The 20,044-nt window shown below is 42.2% G+C and overlaps 2 protein-coding genes across 7 annotated transcripts in view; one reads left to right on the forward strand and one right to left on the reverse strand.

Annotated features, from left to right (window-relative positions):
• The window catches only part of rftn1a (raftlin, lipid raft linker 1a), a 24,206-nt gene extending 17,550 nt beyond the window's left edge, over positions 1-6,656 (forward strand). Inside the window, exons 5-10 of the mRNA XM_080484237.1 lie at positions 1,710-2,451; positions 2,545-2,742; positions 3,724-3,833; positions 4,057-4,160; positions 5,037-5,112; positions 5,425-6,656. Coding sequence (XP_080340363.1) covers positions 1,710-2,451; positions 2,545-2,742; positions 3,724-3,833; positions 4,057-4,160; positions 5,037-5,112; positions 5,425-5,835 — 1,641 coding nt within the window. The 3' untranslated portion in view covers positions 5,836-6,656. The remainder of the gene's footprint in view (positions 1-1,709; positions 2,452-2,544; positions 2,743-3,723; positions 3,834-4,056; positions 4,161-5,036; positions 5,113-5,424) is intronic.
• oxnad1 (oxidoreductase NAD-binding domain containing 1) lies at positions 6,328-15,599 on the reverse strand. 6 transcript variants are annotated; one of them, XM_080484238.1, is made up of 8 exons: positions 15,419-15,599; positions 14,678-14,796; positions 13,452-13,518; positions 13,236-13,339; positions 11,065-11,206; positions 8,325-8,570; positions 8,124-8,232; positions 6,328-7,939 (listed from the first exon to the last, which is right to left on the reverse strand). In XM_080484238.1, exons 2-8 carry the CDS (start codon positions 14,788-14,790, stop codon positions 7,782-7,784), a joined length of 939 nt encoding a protein of 312 aa, XP_080340364.1. In that variant the 5' UTR covers positions 14,791-14,796; positions 15,419-15,599; the 3' UTR covers positions 6,328-7,781. The 6 variants fall into 6 exon arrangements, with proteins under 6 accessions (XP_080340364.1, XP_080340365.1, XP_080340366.1 ...); XM_080484239.1 differs by having other exon boundaries at positions 13,452-13,500; positions 15,419-15,561; XM_080484240.1 differs by having other exon boundaries at positions 6,649-7,939; positions 13,452-13,722; positions 15,419-15,552.
• Positions 15,600-20,044: the final 4,445 nt, after the last annotated feature.

The raw sequence follows: 20,044 nt of genomic DNA on the forward strand, positions 1-20,044 counted from the left end.
TCAGGATAAAAATAATCATCTTTGTTGCGCTTTTCAAACAACCTGCCGGTATTCAATAAACGGCGGTTTATGGGCAGTAATCACTTTTAATGCTGGGCTAATTTTTAGAGGTAATTATTATTAGTTATTATTTGAATTGAGGGCTTTGTGATACTTATTTACACGAATGGCCTTCTTGTGAAAACACGATTAACCAATCTGATGGACACCATGTTTCTTATTTCAAAACGTTATTCACCCCTTCACCATTACAAAAGGCATATTTCTGTCCTCAAATGGCATTTCAGTCCTATTAAAATGGTTAACAGTATGTAGAATGTCTCATTTAGTGACTTTACACCTGTTGCATTCTATGTCTCTGAGCGGGATTCATGTTTTCTTGGTTCTTCCATCACAGTGAAGAAAACATCACAGTGCTGCTTATAATTGTCTGCTGTATGGTAACACACCGAGTTTTTCCATTTTACTTCTTTTCTTACCTGATTGATTTCATGAATTCATGGTGACAGGAGCCAAGTGAAAAAAAAAAAGCTCAGTTGTAGTCAATTAGAACCAAAATGTGGTGGAAGAGAACTATTCCCACCAGTTTTCCACTCACATTGCTTGCTATCTTGTCATGTGGAGACTAAAGCAGAGGTATTATGACTGTAACTTTGCAGTAGTTAGAGGAAACCATAGCAGAAGTCAACCCCAAGATATTGTGCTAACTGCAGCATCATGCCTGCCATTTGTCAGCTGTAAAACTCACTTTTAGTTCCTCTGCTCATGAATCCGCCAACAGTCCTACACTGGGAAATGAAAATGTGCTCTATTGAATAGATTTGCATCTGAACACCCGGAAAGCACAAAGGAAAACCTGATTGGATGGAAATGCACATCACTGAATATAATGTGATAGGCTCCGGCAGCGTGACATGAATAACCAATCACATCACAAGCTGCCAGGGAGAGTTTGAGATAAGAACCAGGAGCTGCATCGAGCCGGCGGAGTGACAGGGTGGCGTGTGCGTGCGTGTTTTTCCAGTTTTGAAATTCTATACTTCTGTTTTCCAGTACTCACCAGTCTGCCCACATTTAATCTGTCTGCAGACGTACTCATCAGATAAAACAGTGTGAGTGTGTGCAAACTGGGCTGAGTGTGTTGGTAATATAGTGAGTGTTTTTTTTTGGTTTTTTTTACAAAAACACAATACTATCAGATGAGTGAAGTGTCAAAAGTAGTGGGTAATAGGGGAAGATGTGTCTCATTATTGTTGGGTGGTAGTTTGCAATCTGATTTCTCTCCCGTCGAGCCTGTCTGAAACTGTCAGCCCAAATATCAACTGACAATTAACCACCAGAGCTCCATGGGAGGGAGCGGCGCACGCACACACTGTCACACACGTATACACACACGGATGCGTTGAGATAATGAGGTCCTTTTGTCATTTGAATATTTGATCTTTGCAGATGATTAGGTAGGTTGTTATTGTGCCGAATATCCACCCTGCGTATGTCAGCCTTTGTTTGTGTGTAAATGAGGCTTTGTTTGTCTGACTATAGTCGAAGAGACTGTGCAAATTTTATTTGTGGTGCCGCTTTATATTTATGTGTCACTCAGAGTTATTCTAATAGAGTTCATGGGTGTGGATGGCTGATAACATTGTGTGTTTGCGTGTATGTGCGCATGCGCGTTTTTTCATATTTTTTTTTTCTTCCACCCCCTGCAGGTCCAGGATGTGGCGGAGCAAGGGGTGATGTTTGTGGGTTTTCTCCAGCAGCCGGGCGGAGGGCCCTGCTACTTGGGGAACTGGGACCCCGAGGAGCTGTCGTCCTTGCATTCGAGCCCCTCTCCTATACATCGACACCCTCTGAGTGCAAACACAAGCCCAACAGATCCTCAGGAACCACAGCAACATGAGGTGGAACCTGACCATTACTGCTCTGCACCCCGAGAGTCGGATCGCAGTGACGTTACATGTAACACGTGTAACACTTTCGTGTCACGAGAACCAGACTTCGGCCCTAAGAAACCGACTTCAGCACACACTGCAGAAGAATATAATGAACAGATCTTAATCTCACAAACTGCTGGTAGTGAATCAATGAACACATTTCATAGTCGAGGCAAAGCAGGTGGCGACAGAGTGGAGCAGCCAGCAGAAGCTCAGGTTGGTCAGGGCGCACTTGAATCTGCAGGGACAATGAGGCACCAGGAGTGCGCCGGAACACGAGCCGAACAAAACTTCACAGGCTCCACCGAGAAGCATTTCAGTCTTCCCAATCAGAGGGAAAGACGTGGCTCGGGCTCGGACGGCTGGCTCAGCTCTCCAGAACTGGATCGTAACCATTACAGGAGCTCCAACTGCGCTCGTGGCGACGGGCGAGACTCAGTCACGACGCACAACAACAACCACATCAGACTGAAGCCTTCAGATAGGGATAAGGGTGCAACTTCACCACAACAGGCTAGTAAGTAAGCAGTCTCTTGTTTATTTATAGTTTGACACCTCATCGGCGCGGCGCTCCCTGCACTTTCTAATTGTCCCCCTTCTGTGTCTGCAGGGATGCAGCTGTTCGCACTGTACAATCACACGGAGGAGCTGAACGACTCGCTGAGGTTCTACTCGCTCAGGGTGCCGCTGCGAGTGCAGAAGGAGGCCGAGCTCATCACCGAACTCGATGCCAACTGGCTCGACCACATGACTCAGCATTTCACCAACGGCGCACAGCTGATCGATGGCTTCTTCCACCTCGGAGACGGTAATGGTACCCACCCTGCGGCCATTGGCTGTCCTGCTGCTGTCAAAAAAAGGGATAAATACATCAAAACACATGTCTCTTTAATGGAGTTCAGTGTGCAGCGGGCTCTCCTGGGGGAATATATAAAAATGTGTGTTAAACCATTCTTCTGTCAAAACACATTTTCTTTTACAGCTGATTTTACTTTAAGTCTGATAGAAGCAACAAAAACTATAGAGTAAGCTTTAGGGCAAAACCACAAAACTAATGTAGTAGGTACAACAGTTACAAACTTTATAAAGACTTATCTAAATTAAAAAATAAACCAAAGCTCTGAGCAGGAGGCTCATCCTCCTATCCTGATGTATTTCATGAGAGATAAATGGCTCAATATGGAATATTGTGATGCAACTAATATCATTTCTAACCTTTTTTTTTTATCTCGTCTTTTTTTTTTTCTCATTCTCAAATAATTATATAATTATCACGTTTGCATCACAAATCAGTTTGAATTATTCAAACCTTTTGATCGTAGTACTCATTCCACCTCTGCTGGTGTTGGATCCATCATGTAGATCCAACACCAGCAGAGTGGAGTTCTTCTTTGTCATGTCATACAGTTATTTCATCTGTTGTGAAATCTATCACTTTAAAGGGAGACAAAGTAGAGCTTAAAGTATTTCTAACCTCTGGCTTTAAGCTGACGATTTTCACTACTTTAGTTCTGCCAGGCTTTTTGACGGGATGAGAAAGCTGCTCATGCTGTCGAGCCCTGCTCCACTGCTGGCTAATGGATGACATGCATGGTGTTACGTGCCGAAAAGTCCATGGCTTACACCAGAAGTCACTGTTCAGCCGCCCATGGAATAAGTAGGCTTTAGCCAAAAGTAAGCGAGGGAGCAAGAGTGAGAGATTGGAGGATGGAGATTAGTTTGGAAGTCCTGTTTGAATCCGGTGTTTGTCTCCTGACTTTGCCTCTAATTTGTCCCGTTCTTCTTCCAGACAATGGGATCTCAGCTGTGGATAGCGTGTTCATCCTCCAGAGCTCTGCAGAGGAGACCACAAACGCCTCCTATGATGCCATTGTGGTTGAGCAGTGGACTGTTGTTGATGTGAGTCTTTTGAGTTATTAATACTCTGAGACGTGTGCTTCGAGAAATCCTTCTGACTGAAAGCGTGTGCCGCTTCCTGACAGATAATAAATGAGTGGAGATGAATGAAAAGTAGTTGCGCCTGTTCTCTTGGGGCTGAGCCTCAATTTCTACAATACACATACGCAAGAGTCGACAGGTTTTTATTTTTTTTGGTGATGTGCCGTCTCTTCCCTCTGTTCAGGGTGTCGTGGTGAAAGCAGACTACATCCCTCTGCTGCAGTCTTTAGCGCCGTATGGATGGAGACTGATGTGTGTGTTACCCACACCGATCGTCAAGACAAACAGGTACCAGCCCCGCTTCTTACACACCTGTGACACCATCTCATATATGATTGTGTCCATGTACTAACAGTACTGGGGGAAAAACTGTACTTTCCTGAGACAAAGCCGACTCAAAGACATGTGCTGTAATATTGTTTAGGTTTTACATAGTACTGCATTTCAATTTAAAAAAACACTTCAAACTTAAAGTACAGGTCTGTTAGGGTGCAATGTTGAACTCCTACAATCCAATAGTCCTTTTGACACTGCTTCGTGCATTTTTCTGACCTGATGCCGAGGTTACCAAACCAGCAGAGAAGAGAAAAGGTCATCATAGATTCAATGTACGATCGATAAAATAAGAAAAAGCCGTCAACAGAGATTTTACAGAAAAAGAAAGGAAGGAATGCTCATGTAAACATACTCAATCATCCCATGGAAACCAATTTTTCATTTCATGGGGTCTTGATTAAACAAAACTAGAATAGCCAACAAGCCTTTCCTTTACATTTGATCACTTTAGATAAAATAAAAAATCATCCATCTCAGCAGGGGCTAATTGCTGCTTTGTTCACTTTAGAGTCGTGTGTCTAAGATGTTTCGTTGTTTTTTGTGATTAGGACCGACAGTGTCGCCCAGAGAAGGACAGATGGTTTGAGCACAGACAAAAAAAACAACAACACACGCACACACACTCATATGCTCCTTTCAACATGAAACCGCTTTTGATAAATCTGTCGTGAGACGTGCCCAGAAACACCATAGCTTAACTTGTGTTATCTCGTAACCTGTCATAGACTACAGCTCAGTGCGTGCAGCAGTGTACAAGCTGCTCATATTCTAAATGAGCAGGTAACTGTATTAAAACGGCTCCCCGTTTCTCTCTCTCTCTTTGTACAGTGATGGAAGTTTGTCGACCAAGCAAATCCTTTTCCTTCAGAGACCCATTTTGCAGCGCAAGAGAAAAGACTTTAAGGTTTGTCTCCTTTTTTCCTTCCGTCTCGGCAACAAATCTGTCACTTGCATCTGTTGTGCCTTTAGGGGACGTGACTTTATGTCACAGGAGGTGCCATTAAAACGCTGTGTTACTAAATATGGGATGTACAGTGAATATAAACCCGCTCTGTGAAAAGTCTAATAATAGGGAAGCAGTTGGCCTCAAACTGTACGGGATAAAGGTATAAATGAAAGGGGCTTTGTTGTAGTTTGTCAGGTGTCTGGAGAGATAGAAGGAAAAAGACATGACACACAGCACAAAACTGTCTCTGACACATCTGTTGGATTTCAGATGCTGAACCTCAGGGGTCGCAGCAAGACAAAGAAGAACTCGAGCGGAGAATCGCTGGAGGAGAGAGAGAACATGTCCCCTTTGATAGAGACAGAGATGGACAGGCTGCGAGGAAACACAACAGAGGACGAGGAGGAAGAGGAGAGGGACAGAGGAAGCGTGAGCCTTCGGAAAGGTGGAGGCGAGAGGGGCGAGGATGGCCGACATCAGAGGGGCTTCCTGCTCCCGTTGGAGAACAGAGCTTCAGTCGAGGATCAGGAGGAGGAAACGGACATTGACATAGTCCCACTGTCGAGGTTGGAGAAGTCGGTGAGATGGACAGACTTTTGTCAGGGAGATGACGGAGGGGTCAAGGAGGAGGTGAGGATGGAGGAGCGGATCAAACAGCAACTGTTTTCCGGAGTCTGTTGACACTTCGAAAGGAGAGCAACCTGACTCGCTTGTCAAAAGGAAAAGTATTTCATACGTACACTGTATTTACACTGCGTTCTGTGGCCGTCCGCTCTGTTCAGGACGTTCACGCCAAGTCTTTGAGGTCGTAGCTCCTGTAAATTGGGGTGAAATTGTTGTGCAGTGCTCTGCTCCGGCAACAGTCAATCAAATATGAGACTGAACAGTAATATGGGGCACTTCAGAGCTAGTCTCCAAGCCTTAAGTATTACTTCCTTGTTATCGGATCGAGTTTTGATTTCTTGTGGCTCACTGTATTTTTATAAGCAAAGAATTTAATTTAAGATAAAATCGAGGCACAGAAGCCTCAAACTGAATATGTAATAGACTACCTGCTGTATTCTTAAGTACTGGCTCAGAGGAGGGAGAAAGAGTGTTAGTGATGTCAAAGTTTTCAAAAAGTGTCTTGATTTCAGTTTGTCCACCAGAGGGAGTTTATTTTTTAATTTTTCTGAATGTTTTGCACAGTACATGCATCGTTGGTAGATTTTAATCAAATTTAAAATGATCAATTTGTTTGGATTTAACAAACATATCTGCTGTTTGAATTCTTTATTATCTGTAAACTGCACTGAAGCATTAATATCTTTAGCTGCACTGCTTCAGAGCAGTTGTAGTAAATTTCGAGGCAAAAACCTGGCTGATCTTTATTCTGACCTTATGGAATGTGTTGAAATCAGTTCTGTATTACTTCTTACTTCCACCACCTGTGTTGTGTAGTAGTGTAACATGTAGGCCTTAATATAGAGGCACGGTCAATAAAAAAAGTGTTTTGAAACCAGATTGACTCGATTTCCTTTATTTCCTTCGAATCTCACATCATCATCATCATAAACACTTTTCCTCGCATGAGGAAGAAATGCAGAAACGACTCAAAAATGAGTCTCAACAGCACAAACCCCCCGCAGAGAGACGGCAACAAGACGCTTGCAACCGTCTCCGAGGGATGTTCAGCGATCCGAGCCAATCAGAGACCACCTGGAGGCTCCATTACAGGGCACCATGGGATACTTACTCCACCCCGGGAAGAGAAACAGTTTTGTGGGTGTGTGCGTAACGGAAGGAGAGACTGTATACGAGATGGATGAGTGAAAAGAGGTGAAATGTTTGCCAGAATGTGGGAGATTGTCAAGTTCCGACTGTTAAAAATACACTCAGGGGTGTGAAATGTGAAAAGCAGCCGATGCAACTCAAGTCGAGCTCATCCGACAAACAGTTTCAAAAGTATCGGTAAGTGTGTGTACACACACACACACACTAACGCTTTTTAAAAAAAGAATCAGCTGAGGTATTGTGATAAAAGAAAGGTCACTAAGCACTCATGTACAGTGTTAAATAATACATCCTCGATCCTCCTGAGGCTTTAAAGCAATAGCTTCACATTGTGGGAGCCTCGTTGCTTCTTCTGAAGTTAAATAAGAGCAAATCAATCTTCTCAAAGAAGCCAATCTATTGCTTTTGCATAGATGAGTGCAAACATTAAGGCGATAACTCCTAAAAAACAAAAGTACCTGTTTACCTCAGGCAAGTCAAGTACTTGTCACAAATGAAACTGGAGCTGAAGCTATGTAACATTTACAGAACAAAATATTCATTATCCACGTCAAGCTGCAGAGTTTAAATCACAGGAAGTTTAAATTCATCTCTATTGTCTTTGTGAGTCAGCCGTGAGCCGAAGAGTGGGCGGTCCCGGCGGTCTGTAGCGGCTCGGTGCTGCAGCAGCAGGGACCGCCGCAAACATTTCCTCATCTGCTCATTAACATCTGGATCACGGTGAAATTTATGTTGCTTTCCATTTGCTCCGCTTCACCATCGTCTCCCCCCCTGATGACTAGCGAAAGGAATACAGGGCAGGAGGGCAACTCATTAGGATTGGTTGGACTGGCAGGTGGGAGGGGGAGGGGGTCCTACCACCACTTCTCAAACAGGATTTTGTCTTTCGGGAGGCCGAAGTCCATGAGGGCTTTTGAAATGGCCTCGATCATGGGCGGGGGCCCACACAGGTAACACAAAGTCCTTTGAGGGTCAACGCGAGTCCGCAGCTCCTCATCGGTAATCCTCCCACCTGGAGAGCGAGAAAGTTAAATGAGACAGTGCTGCAGAATCTCATGCCCCTCCTTCGTGGAGCTTTGATAAAGCTGCTCTACATGATGACACAGATAAATCAACAAAGACAGAGCGGCGTCCGGATGTGACAGCCACTCAGTCACACTCAGCTCAGCAGAGGAAGGAGTGGAGGTATTATTTACGGTTGATGAATGGCTGGAGGTGTGGGTCAACATCTGCGCTCTGTTGCGTGACGTGGAAGTCACAGGAGAACTTGTCAGGGAACTCCCGACACGCCTCAATGATGGAGCTCTGGGAACACGGAAGGTGGGATGTACTACATCTGTAATGCTGTCCTCCCCTTAAAGTGGACCCCCAGCAGACAACGTCTCGCAGACACGCACCTGAAAGAGCAGCTCCTGAGTGTTCTTGGCGCTGTAGCAGAGGTGGGCGGAGCCTATGCTGTAGTCGCGGCTGCCCGAGGCTCGGTTGAGATGCAGCAGATCTGCCGTGTGCAGCAGGACGGAGTACAGGGGGTTGATCCCGACGCCACCAGCAACCAGCAGCAGATCCACGGAGGGGTCAGACGGCGACGGATCAAAGAAGAAGTCTCCACCGACACGCATGGCCACACTGGAGCCCACTGTGCACTGAGAGGGGGGAAATCAAAAAATAAAAGATCAGTCGACTGTGAAGCCGAGAAACTTCAAATACTTCCTTCTGATAAGCAGCTGAAATATAAATTTTCTGCGACATGAAATATTAAACCTACATTAGCGACACAGTGAATGTGAAACTCCCCCCAGGAAGTGGTAATTGCTGTTTTTGCGCCAGCCAACCAATGGCTCTGGTGGAAGCACTTGCACTAGTTGCAAAGGTCTTTTGAAATCAGAAGGAGCGGTAAATACGCCTTCATCTGCTTTTGCACACACGAGCACACTTCTACATAATAATGCATGCACTCCTAATCTGCTGTGATGGTCCCAACACTACTCCTGCGGCTCAATATCAAACAAAGGGATCATCAAATGATCCCAGAGCTGAGAGCCGCGAGTCTCAGAACACTGGGAAGCTGCGCACACGGCTTTCTTTTACTTATTTACACAGGGAGCAGGAGCTCAAAGCTGTTTATTAAGGCTCATCATCAAACACACACATTCTGCAAATAAACTCGCGGGCTACAGAAAGAGAGAGGCGAGTGTGAAGAACACATTGTTCACAGTTATACAAGTAGTAACAAAGGAGAGAGCGCACTTTAAAAGCAGGTTGCTGCGGAGAGAAGATGGATGTTATATCACAGTATAACCTGCAGATTCTCCACTGGCTTCATTAGGCAGGGTGGTTTCAAATTCAAACTCATCTGAACTAACAAGATCGATTAACCACATTTGAAGTCGAGATTAATGCAAACCTTATTACTTCGACGGGAGTGCTAACTTTTCTCTGTCTCAATTTGGTCTGGAGCCTCAGACCGCAGCAGCAGTGTGAACGCCGACGGCCTCGTACCACCAAAACACCTCGTCATGGGAGCCACATGGACTCTGTATTCATGAAGCCGCTTCACACTGTGTGTACACGTTCAAGTACACACCGAAACGCACGAGGAGACGGCTGCAAAGCAACGTGTGTGCTCACCACCGGGGGAAACGTCTTCATGGTATTCTGACCTCGACCTTGACTCCTCAAAATAGAACCCGTTTGCCCTTGAGAGGGAACGTGTGGATCTTGGGTTAAACATCATCTTGATGAGCTTATAAACAGCCGCAAGGCTTCGGTTATCAGTGGTGCAATGGTAGAAAAAGTGAAGATTTAAGTGGTTAAATTGGTGATTCACTGGAATGCAGTCCAACTTTTTACATGTGTGTTCACACACACACACACACACACACACACACACACACACACACACACACACACACACACACACACACACACACACACACACACACACACACACACACACACACACACACACACACACACACACACTTAATGTGATTATGTCGCAATGTTCATTTCCAATCTCTTCACCACCTCAGCCACGTCTTAACACTCATCGTTTTGCTCCACTTGTTGTCTTTTTGCGTCACTCTTCTCATCACCTCACCCACACACACACACACACACACGGCAGCGACTCCTCAGCTAAACTGTTTCACAGCTGTGTGGATGACAGATGGATGTTTATAGGCATCAAGTAACTTTACTGTTACTGACGCACATATTAATCTTCTTCTTTTCTTTTTTTAACAAATCTGACAACTGTTGATTGGAGCATCGGGAGCAGAAGCACCAGACTCAGGAGCAGCTTTTATTCTGTGGCTGTTAGACCACTGAAGGCGGGTGGTCTTCTTCAGACGCGACTCAACTGAGCTCTGACCACACTTTCAATACGTCTTCTACTCTCTCATTACTATATTTTATTCTGCTTCAGCCTTCAACACATGTTCATATGACAATAAAGTCCAAAACAGATGATCACTGGTCCATTCCACCATTTTTCTTGTTGCTTCTAAACTAATAATTGCAAGTTTTAGAACTTTGTATGATGATTTAATCCATTGCTTTGACAAAGTATTTAGTGCACTAATAGTTTCTGCACCATAATGATGCCTTCAGCCTGAAAATAATAATAATAATAAAAAAAGCTTAATGGTGATATTGCACATAACTAATGACACGTGCAATCAGTGAGTATTATGTAGGAGTATTTACAAATACTACACAGAAATCGGGTGAGAAATTTATTCCATTGAGGGTTTTTTTTTTTAACTATAAATTTCTATAAAAAATTAACATATTTAGGTTTGTTGACCTTTTTGAAATAAAGAGGTGAAATGTGCTAAATATGGCTATGAAGTAAAAATAACACATCTGCCGTGAAAGTAGAATTCATATCCACTCCAATGTTTCTCTGGCAGATGCACTGATAAAAACACTCTTTGTTGCGTAGTAATGATACACGTGGCAAAATTAGACCTACTGCACTTTATCGACCATTTAGACAATCAAAACTATATTAAATCAGTTCGTTAATCAGCCGAAACGTTCCCTCAGATCAATAAACCACATTGCATTCGAAATTGGCCAATAAGACCATCTGTAATATGTGTACGTTGCCAAGAGGGGGACCTTCTCACTCACCGTGGTGTGGACCCAGTGGGCCGGCGGGTGTTTGGCGTATTTAATAGCGAGTTCAATCACCCCCTCTTGCTGAAGCAAACGTGGACTGGAGCACAAGGAGAAACCTCCCACCTTCTCCACACCGGGGATGAAGAAGTCCACCCTGCATGAAAAGAAGAGAAAGCACGACTGTCACATGGAGGAAGAGCTGGAGAGGAATCGTTCACTGACAGAGATCCAGATCCTTTTTCCTTTTATTAGAGCCGGTAACTTTAGCCACTAATGTGTTGAGTTTTATTGATCATAAACTCTGCTGAAGCGACACATATTCTTTGTTTTTGCTTACAAAAATATACAGAAGCATAAAAAGAAGTCCACAACTATTCCGGCATCTCTTATTGTGTTTAAGTAGTTGGAAATGTATACAAAATCAAAACTCCAATAATTACAGAAAAGAAGCAAAACCAAGTAGTTTATAAAGATGATATTAATATACTGAGCCTCTAAATGATTAATCAGGTGATTGTGATATGAAACGTTCTGTGGCCCGTTATTGTTTGTGGTGGTTCAAATCTTCGATGAAACACTGAAAGAGTGGCAGATCCATACAGATAATATAAATATTTGGATAAAATGTTGTTGAAAGGAGGGGAAGAACTAGATGAGGTTGATTACTACTGACGCATTATTTCATTCTTTACTAATCTAAGAAGATGTGAACAATGGATGAGTGCGCTTCATCACCTTTGACCACAGTGACTGACAGTTCACACTTTTTAACAATAGTAACTTCAACATAAAACCACCGAGGACTGGGGGTCAGTGTGTGAATGCAGGTGTTCGACCTTTGACCACATCAAGGAGGGAGCCTGTTCCAGAAGCCAGAGAGAATGAAACCAGATGGAGCGCCGCTCTGCTTTAAGCTCAGTTTATTCACAGTGTAGCATCCCGGCCCGACGACTCTACCGCAATCCCGTCTGCCAATCAGAGAGCTCGGCGGAGTAGCCGCAGAGGAAAAACAACAATGCGAGACAGCCGGGCTAATGTTCCACCGACACAAAGACCCACTGTTCCACCAGACAGAGACTCTGACTCCACAACCCCTCAGAGGCATCATAAATATGAATTCGCTGTGAAAATGCACACATATGTTCCAACCACCTCCTACTCCTCTTCCTCCACTCCCACCTGGAGACTTACAACTAACGCCGCTTTTCCCCCGAAAAACTCAAGGATTTCCATCTATTTACATTCATTATCAGGCACTGCAGGGTAACTGGCTGCCAGGTTTATTTCTCACCACCGCCCACCAACAGTATGGACTCGTGCACGTGCCACACCATTTAACACTGGCAGTGCTCCAGAGAGAACAAAAAGAGGTCTGCGTTCATCCAAGAACTGCTTGACTGGATATTAGGATCCAAAAGGAGTCACAAGAAGATAGAACACTCCTTGATGTCAGGCATCAGTCAAAAAAATTTTAAAAATAAGAAGAAGAAAAAAAAGCAATCTGTGTTTCAAGTCAACGATGCCAGCACATGAGTCAATCCAAGAACATTGAGCAGCAAGAAATTAACTTTGCTGCTTCTGGATCTGAGCTTTCCTTCAGGTTTTTGCTTGAAAATGGCACAAAAAAGATCTGCAAGTCTGGCCATCTGTAAAAGTTTTGAACGGAATCAAACGCTCACACAGACAAATCTGACACTCTCCTGCCACCAGGTGGCCACTTTGGACACTGCAAGCAGAGTCGCTAAAAGTGGCAGATTTAACTCCTTTCCCGTTTAAAAGAGAAATGCAGTGACTTAGTGCTACATATTGTTATCGTAGCTCAGAAGTGCAAACATAATGGCCTTTTCTGGTCCTGAGAGACAATTCAAAAACTATAAAATACAGTACAACCATCCAAATAAGAACAAGCTTCACCAGCGTATAACTTCAGCCTCTCACTGCAGTCACAAAATCCCCCCAAAAACAGCCAACGTAGCCAGAAGGTCAATTTGTAAGTGGAAATATATTCCTCCTGCAGCATTAAAAACACTTAGAAAGTGTCCATCCTGAAAAGAACTTTGTATATTTCTATATTATAGAAGTTCAATTTACAAGGTAAAGACCACCACAGTTCCAAAGCAGTGAAGACGAGGGTCATTTGTCTTAATTCTGATAAGGAAGCGGTTTGAAAATCTTCTACTCACCATTGTCCCGCTTTGAAGGTGAAATCAGGATGGACGGCTATCCTCAATCGTTTTACCGTCTCCGACTCGTCTATAATCCCACAGACTCGAGCCGGATACAGAGCCTGTGTCAGACATAGACACACGTTGAAGCAACAGAAAGTTCAGGAGCAGGTTAATCATCTCAGGACAGGCAGCGCAGGTTGGCGAGGCCGTTTCAGGGGGGTAGAAACTTACATTTTGCCTGGAGTTGCTTGCCGTCCTCTGCAGGTGGTCCATTTGTCTTCTAGAAGACATATTTCTTCTAACATGAAAACACGTTCTGGTCAGTTGTCCATTATTAACCAGTGAGTGAAGAGCACGGCTGCTCTGTTATGTAAGAGCATTAAACTAGCAAGTGGAGTTTGCCCTTTCCTTAGAAAGAAAACTTTTTTTCTTGTCCCCTCGTTCCATTTGCTTTGTGGGTAATTTGGAGTTAAACGTTGAACAGCTGACTTTCTGCAAACCGCTGGTTTGAAAAAAATAAAAAAAAATAAAAATTGAATTGAAGGTAAGATTGGGTGACGATAAAATGTCATGGATCCGATCAGAAAATATAAATGAATAACACTCAAATTTATTTGTCCAGATATCCGTTAAAAAGTTTAAAGTTTTACATCACATAAGTGTGAGGCTAAATCAACTGTGTCAAGCATCTTAGAAGAAAGGAAATTTATTGACGAAATGTTGTTGATCTTTGTTGGCTTGCTTTGAAAGACCTGATGGAACAGCGAGGGAATATTCATACGGGGTAACAAGCTGAAATATTGACAGGTGTGTTGATCGCATTACAAATCATACATTAGTAGGTATTATTTAAAGAAAGGACAGATTTTACATGTACAGAGTACCAGCATAATCCTCAAAAATATAAATAATTTTTGGTCACTTTGAATTTGAAGTGGCACATAAGAGTAGAAGAATTCAAACCTTGGAAGTACATTTAGATGGACTAATAGTAAAAACAAGCCTGCTGGATGAGGGGTCGCTAACACGTTGCCTTCTGCCACCTGGTGGCAAACAGGGGATGTTTAAGAGCCAATACAAACAACATAAACAAATGAGATAGATGTTGATTTAAAACAAAAGCCTAAAAAAATATATGCTTGTCCATTGAAAAAAGATAGTTGGAAAATAATGACGTTTTCACCGACTGTTAAAAGTCAAGTGCAACAGAAATAAATGATGTTACGTGTCTAAATATGTAAAAGTTAAAAACTGTTTGAGCATCTACACATAAATTGATCCTTGTCATTCAACGTGATTTGCTAAAAAGGTTTATAACGAGAAGCTGGTACCCTTGAAGCATTTTTTCAGTATCATAAAGTGTTATGACCTCTGTCCTGAATAATGACATATTATTCTCTTGTTTTTCTCTTTGGGTCTACTGTGGACTGGAATAACACAACCAGGATGACTCTTACCTGGAGGCAGACTTTGGTGGCAGCAGTCTGCCGGGGGCAGGAGAAAGCAGGCTGTGGCTGAAGCTGTGGCTGAGGCTTCGGGCAGTGGTGGACAAGAAACTGGGGATGCTCATGGCGACCTGGAGAATGTGTAAACGGAGCAGTAAACAATCAGGTTGCACTTTCCATGTCGACAATTTATATTAACATCAGGGGCGTTCAATCCTGGTCCTGGAAAGCTACTGCCCGGTAAGTTTTAGATGTCTGCCGGCTTCAATACACCTGAATAATGTCCTTCATAGCAGGGATTAATCTAAAACAAGCAAGATCAGAGGACAACAATCCCGATAAATACATTTACTCTTAATTCAATTGAACAGATACAGAGGTTTGATCGATCGGAGGTTTTAACAGAGCTCTTTGTTGGTCACTCACTAACCTCGGTTTAGAATCATCTGGTAAACTGGACTATTCATGTCAGGTAAGAGTTGAACACGTGACATTGGACCTCAATAGGACTCCAAGTAAGAGGCAGAACGACTACAAATCACTACAAACTGATCAGGAGGCAGCTAGATGCGACATTGCGATTCGCATTACCTGGATTTGTTTCTTCTCTCGACATTGGTAGAAAAATAAAATTGAGTTTGTTGACACTTTCGCGAACACTGAGGTTAGCTAAGAGGCTAAACGTTTTAGCTCGTAAATGCCGGTACCCGGTTGGTTGATTCACAAAGACACGACACTCATTTTGTTCCTTACCCAAATGAAACGACACTCTGTTCCCGTCAAATGGTCAAATGTTCACATTTCTCTCCGCTGTCTCGAAGATAACCTTGGTCATGTTATGATTACATGACAGTGTGCGTGTCTTCGGCTTCTTCTTCTTCTTCTTCTTCTTCGGTGACGTTTTACTGCAACTGACAACGTCTTCTTCTACTATTCCCCGCATGCTCACTTGATGTTAGTGCAGCAGCGCCCTCCTGAGTACAACCGGCTAATAACGCCTGGGACCTCATGAAAGGTGAAAAAGTATCACAACAAAATAAAACAAAAATACAACAAAATAAAACAAAAATACAACAAAATACCCAATTGGTGTCTTGAAACCTACAAAATTAAAATGGTTTGTGTGCACATTCTCACAAGTGTACTGCTCTGTTTGATTTAATAAAAGCTCCAAAGGAAGAAAGCACTGATTTGGTTTTTTTATGATAACTATTAAGTGTTTCTCATAAGTAATTTAGTAATTATCTATAAAGAACGGAAACAAATGTATTTCAAGATTTTACCATGTTGGGGCATTTTATTCACGTTCTCTTGAATCTTAGAACGCAGGTGAGCTATTAATTATTTCTGGCTCTATCGTGTGGTCACATAACAGTGCATGGTAAAGTGCTACATGACCTATTTATTTCCAAAGTTATTAAGCTGACGTTCACATTTAAAACCTCTGTGAATACATGGGATATTTCAAAGGCAATCTATCCATGCACTATTATGAGGCAAGGCAAATTTATTTACAGGTCCATTCAGACACAAGACAATTCACAACGCATGAAAAACATTAAAACTAAGTGGTTAAGAAAGGCAAATAAAATAAAAAACGAAATAAATAAAATAGAAGGTTTATTATAATAAAGATAATCAAATACATATAATGTATTGTTTGTTGGAACACCTTAGTAAATATTAGTGTTTTAATGTCGTGTTTAGAAGAAGTGAATGTGTCAGTTGTTGTGCTTGTTTACATTTTTGTATCTATTCCATCACCTTCAAAATATCACCATGATATGAGAGCTCTTCATGTGGAAGCTCAAAAACAAAGTCAAATTAGGCAAAGCTACTGTTCTCATGCAGTGATTTGTATGAGATTGCTCATGTAGTGGTGCACATTAAGAGCACGATTTATGTTATCAAAAGTTTTGAAAGTACACTACTGCAACCCTGCATACCTCTCTTTTGTTTCTGTGTCTATTTATAATAACACAATTTTAAGGAAGCATCTCAGGTACAAAGAAAGTGACGACGAACTGTTAAATTCCTTTCTGCATTCCTGAAGGCTTTCATCCTTAGCATCTGCAGCACCTTTACTCGTAGTTTCAGAGCTCCAAAAAAAAAATGCAATCAAACAATACAAACCCTAAAATAAAGACTACTTGTTGCACTTTCTTTAAATATATATTTTTATACTCCACTCATGCACCGGAGAATGTTTTTTTTTTTCTTAATTATATTTCTCTTCAAAATGTGACCTATATAATCTTTGGTGGCGAAACAGAACATGTCTGTGGGGTAAACAGCATTTGAGAGGACCCATCAAGGATTGCATTGTCTGAGCAGGCGAGTAAACAAGGCTTGTGTTTGTGTCATTACTGTCCTTAGATACAGTAGCCACTCACTTCCTTTGCTGGGCCTGTTCCATCGCCAGCTGACTCTACCAGTCCAACTGGCTGCCTTCCTGCTCTCTTTCCCAGGCTGAGCACACCTTGGTTCAACCTGTTGCACAATGACAAAAAGAGAATTTCAGGTTTATCTCTTCACAAAGACTTACTCGACACATACGCACATGACAAATGCGTAATGCCAGCGTGTTTCCGTCATTAAAAACATGAGCTCTGACAAGCACACGCAGTTTGAACTGCGTAGTTTAGGGTTGATATAAAGATCCGTGCATGGCTGAGTGGGTGCGTTTGATTTGCATAATACGTCTTTTTTCAGCCTATGTCCACACAAAAGGAACAGAGTACTTCTATTACAGATATCTAGGGGTTTGCCCAGTGGTTTAGTCACTCATGGTGTGAAGGACCCAAGTTAAGGGCTGTGTGGAGTTTGCATGTTCCCTCTGTGCATGTATGGGCTTTCTCTGGGAACCATTGTTTTCCTCCCATTTAATAGAAATACCCACTGAAGTGAAATGGTGACTCTAAGACTTAATGGCCTCTGATAAGTGTAAATGTGCACCCCACAACCCTGGGTTAGACAAAAGCAACATATAAGAAGATGAAGAATTACAAAGTTATAATCACATAATCTTAATCATGAATGGGTTTTTTTTTCAATGTGAAAAATTTCATTAAATTTAATTTATGGAGCATGAAAGAAAACCTTCTATTTTAACAGTAAGAAAAATGCAGAACCAGGCTCAGACGTCGAGACATTCAACTGTTCCGGTTTGCGATAGGGGAGAGCGAGAGAGCGAGAGAGCATCACTATATGTAGAGTGAGAAAGGAGAGAAGCTCAGTGCAGTAAATATCACCCAGCAGTCTAAACCTGTAGTAGCATCACTAGAGTTTAAGTCCAACCTTAAAATTAGAGACTGTGTCAGCCTCATTGACGAGAGGAGCCTGATGGCTGAATGTTTTGCCTCCCATTCTACTTTTAGAAAATATAAGAACCTTTCAGTAAGCAGCACTCTGAGAACAAAATGTTCTGCTGGGGTAATATGGGAATAACATCTCTTTCAGATAAATATTTAAGCAATACCATCCACAATATGTTTGCAACGTGTCTTCAGTTGTATCAGTAATAGTTAAAATTTTGTTGTTGAAGAAGTTCATGAAGTCATTACGTCTCAGAGTTAACGGATCAAGGTATCATTCATTTCAGATCTTTTGACCTACTTGGAAAATCACTCAAAACCAAGTGATGCGACGTGATGTGATCTTTTAACTACTGTCCACCATGCAATTCTCATACTGCTGCAATAACTGAACTTTTGCACTCTGTAGTTTACACGACGAGCATTTTAACTTGATTAAATATTATTTTAGTTGTTGTCAAACAGATTTACATTTATTCCATCATACTAGATACTCAAGTTGCTGCAAGGGATTTGTGCTGAAGAAACCTTGTGCACGAATGTCAAAATCTCAAGTTCCATCTGGTCTTTTGGGGCTTTTCCATGTGAAATGTGTATGTTCTCCTGGTATGTATGATTGTTTTCCACGTCAAGAAGATGTTGAGGTTAATCAGTGACTCTAAGTTTTCTGTCGGAGTGAATATGAGATGGTGTTTGACCTGCGACTGATGGGGACCTTTCCAGGGTGTATCCTGTCATGGTCAGCAGGGATTGGTTCCACCAGCTTGGGGCTTAATTTGGATAAATTAGGAGATTGATGGGTGAATATAAGATGACTGTACCGTTTATTAGAGAATTTAAATGATCATATGTTTTATTGACCTAAACTGAATTACAACTAATGTATATCAGCAATCAAACAAATGTAGCAACTCATTTTTATTTATATATATACGTATATATATATATATATATATATATTTGTATTTTTTTTCCACATGAGCGAGGACAGATGTGAACGCTGCAGGATCAGGTAAACTATGACTTAAGCAAGAGGAAATTAATGTTCCTTTACGCAGGACTACTCCTCCAAGTTGACTGTCGAACAAAAGCATTAATGAAATTGATTTGCAATGGAAAGAAGTCCCCCCCCCCCCCTCACTGGGTAGAAACAGTGAAGGGAATACCTTATATAACAGTCATTGTTTCAAAATCTCCCGAGAGAATCATTGAGTTTTCAACACACATTCTCCACGTGTTTTTCAGTTTCAATGATCCGATCCAGGGCTCTCTCTCTCTCTTACACCCTTACTGTGCTCTGTGGTTGGATAGAGTGATGTTTATAATGGAGATCCTTATCTAAAAATGCACGCCTGGGTGTTTCATCTATCTGGTGTAGTTTTTATAGTTAATGATCACCCTTCAGTGAGACTACCTGCAGTGAGGTGGAGAGGAAAGCGGATCACGAAGATAAGGGACAAAGAGTTAGAAAAGCAGAGAGCAAAACCGAGATCTTATACAACAAGATGACATCCTGTGATTATAATGCTGTTTAGAGCGACGTGGGCGCCGTCATTTTGAGAGGTGAGTCTTTAATTTCATTCAAATGTGATTGCTTTTTAAATGTGAAGTCTTGCAATTCAATTTTAATCTTTAACCAGTTTGGAAATGTTTTTGCCTTTTACAATTTCACCCTTTATTCAGTGAAACAACTGATGTTCACCAATGCAATTATTAAACTATGAGGTCGTCGTATCTTATGTGTTTGTGTTCACAAATGCAAAAATGTATGAAGATTCAAAGTAGTTTGGCCGAGAGGGATCAGACACAATGTTAAGTAGGTTTCCATCACCAGCGGGCAGAGGAAATAACTGTACAGAGTTTCGACTGGGAAGGGAGGTGGGAGGAGAGGAAGTCACCAAAGTATGCAGAGAGAGAGAGAGAGAGAGAGAGAGAGAGAGAGAGAGAGAGCCTGCCAGTCAGTCAGCCATACCTTTCATTCCACTGAGAGGGAGACACAGGGTTTTCTTGATCTACATTCTGATTCTGTGTTTCGGTGGGTCTTTCCTGTTGGCACCAACTGACA

Source organism: Lipophrys pholis (assembly GCF_963383615.2).
Source record: "Lipophrys pholis genome assembly, chromosome: 17".
Classification (NCBI taxonomy): Eukaryota; Metazoa; Chordata; class Actinopteri; order Blenniiformes; family Blenniidae; genus Lipophrys; species Lipophrys pholis.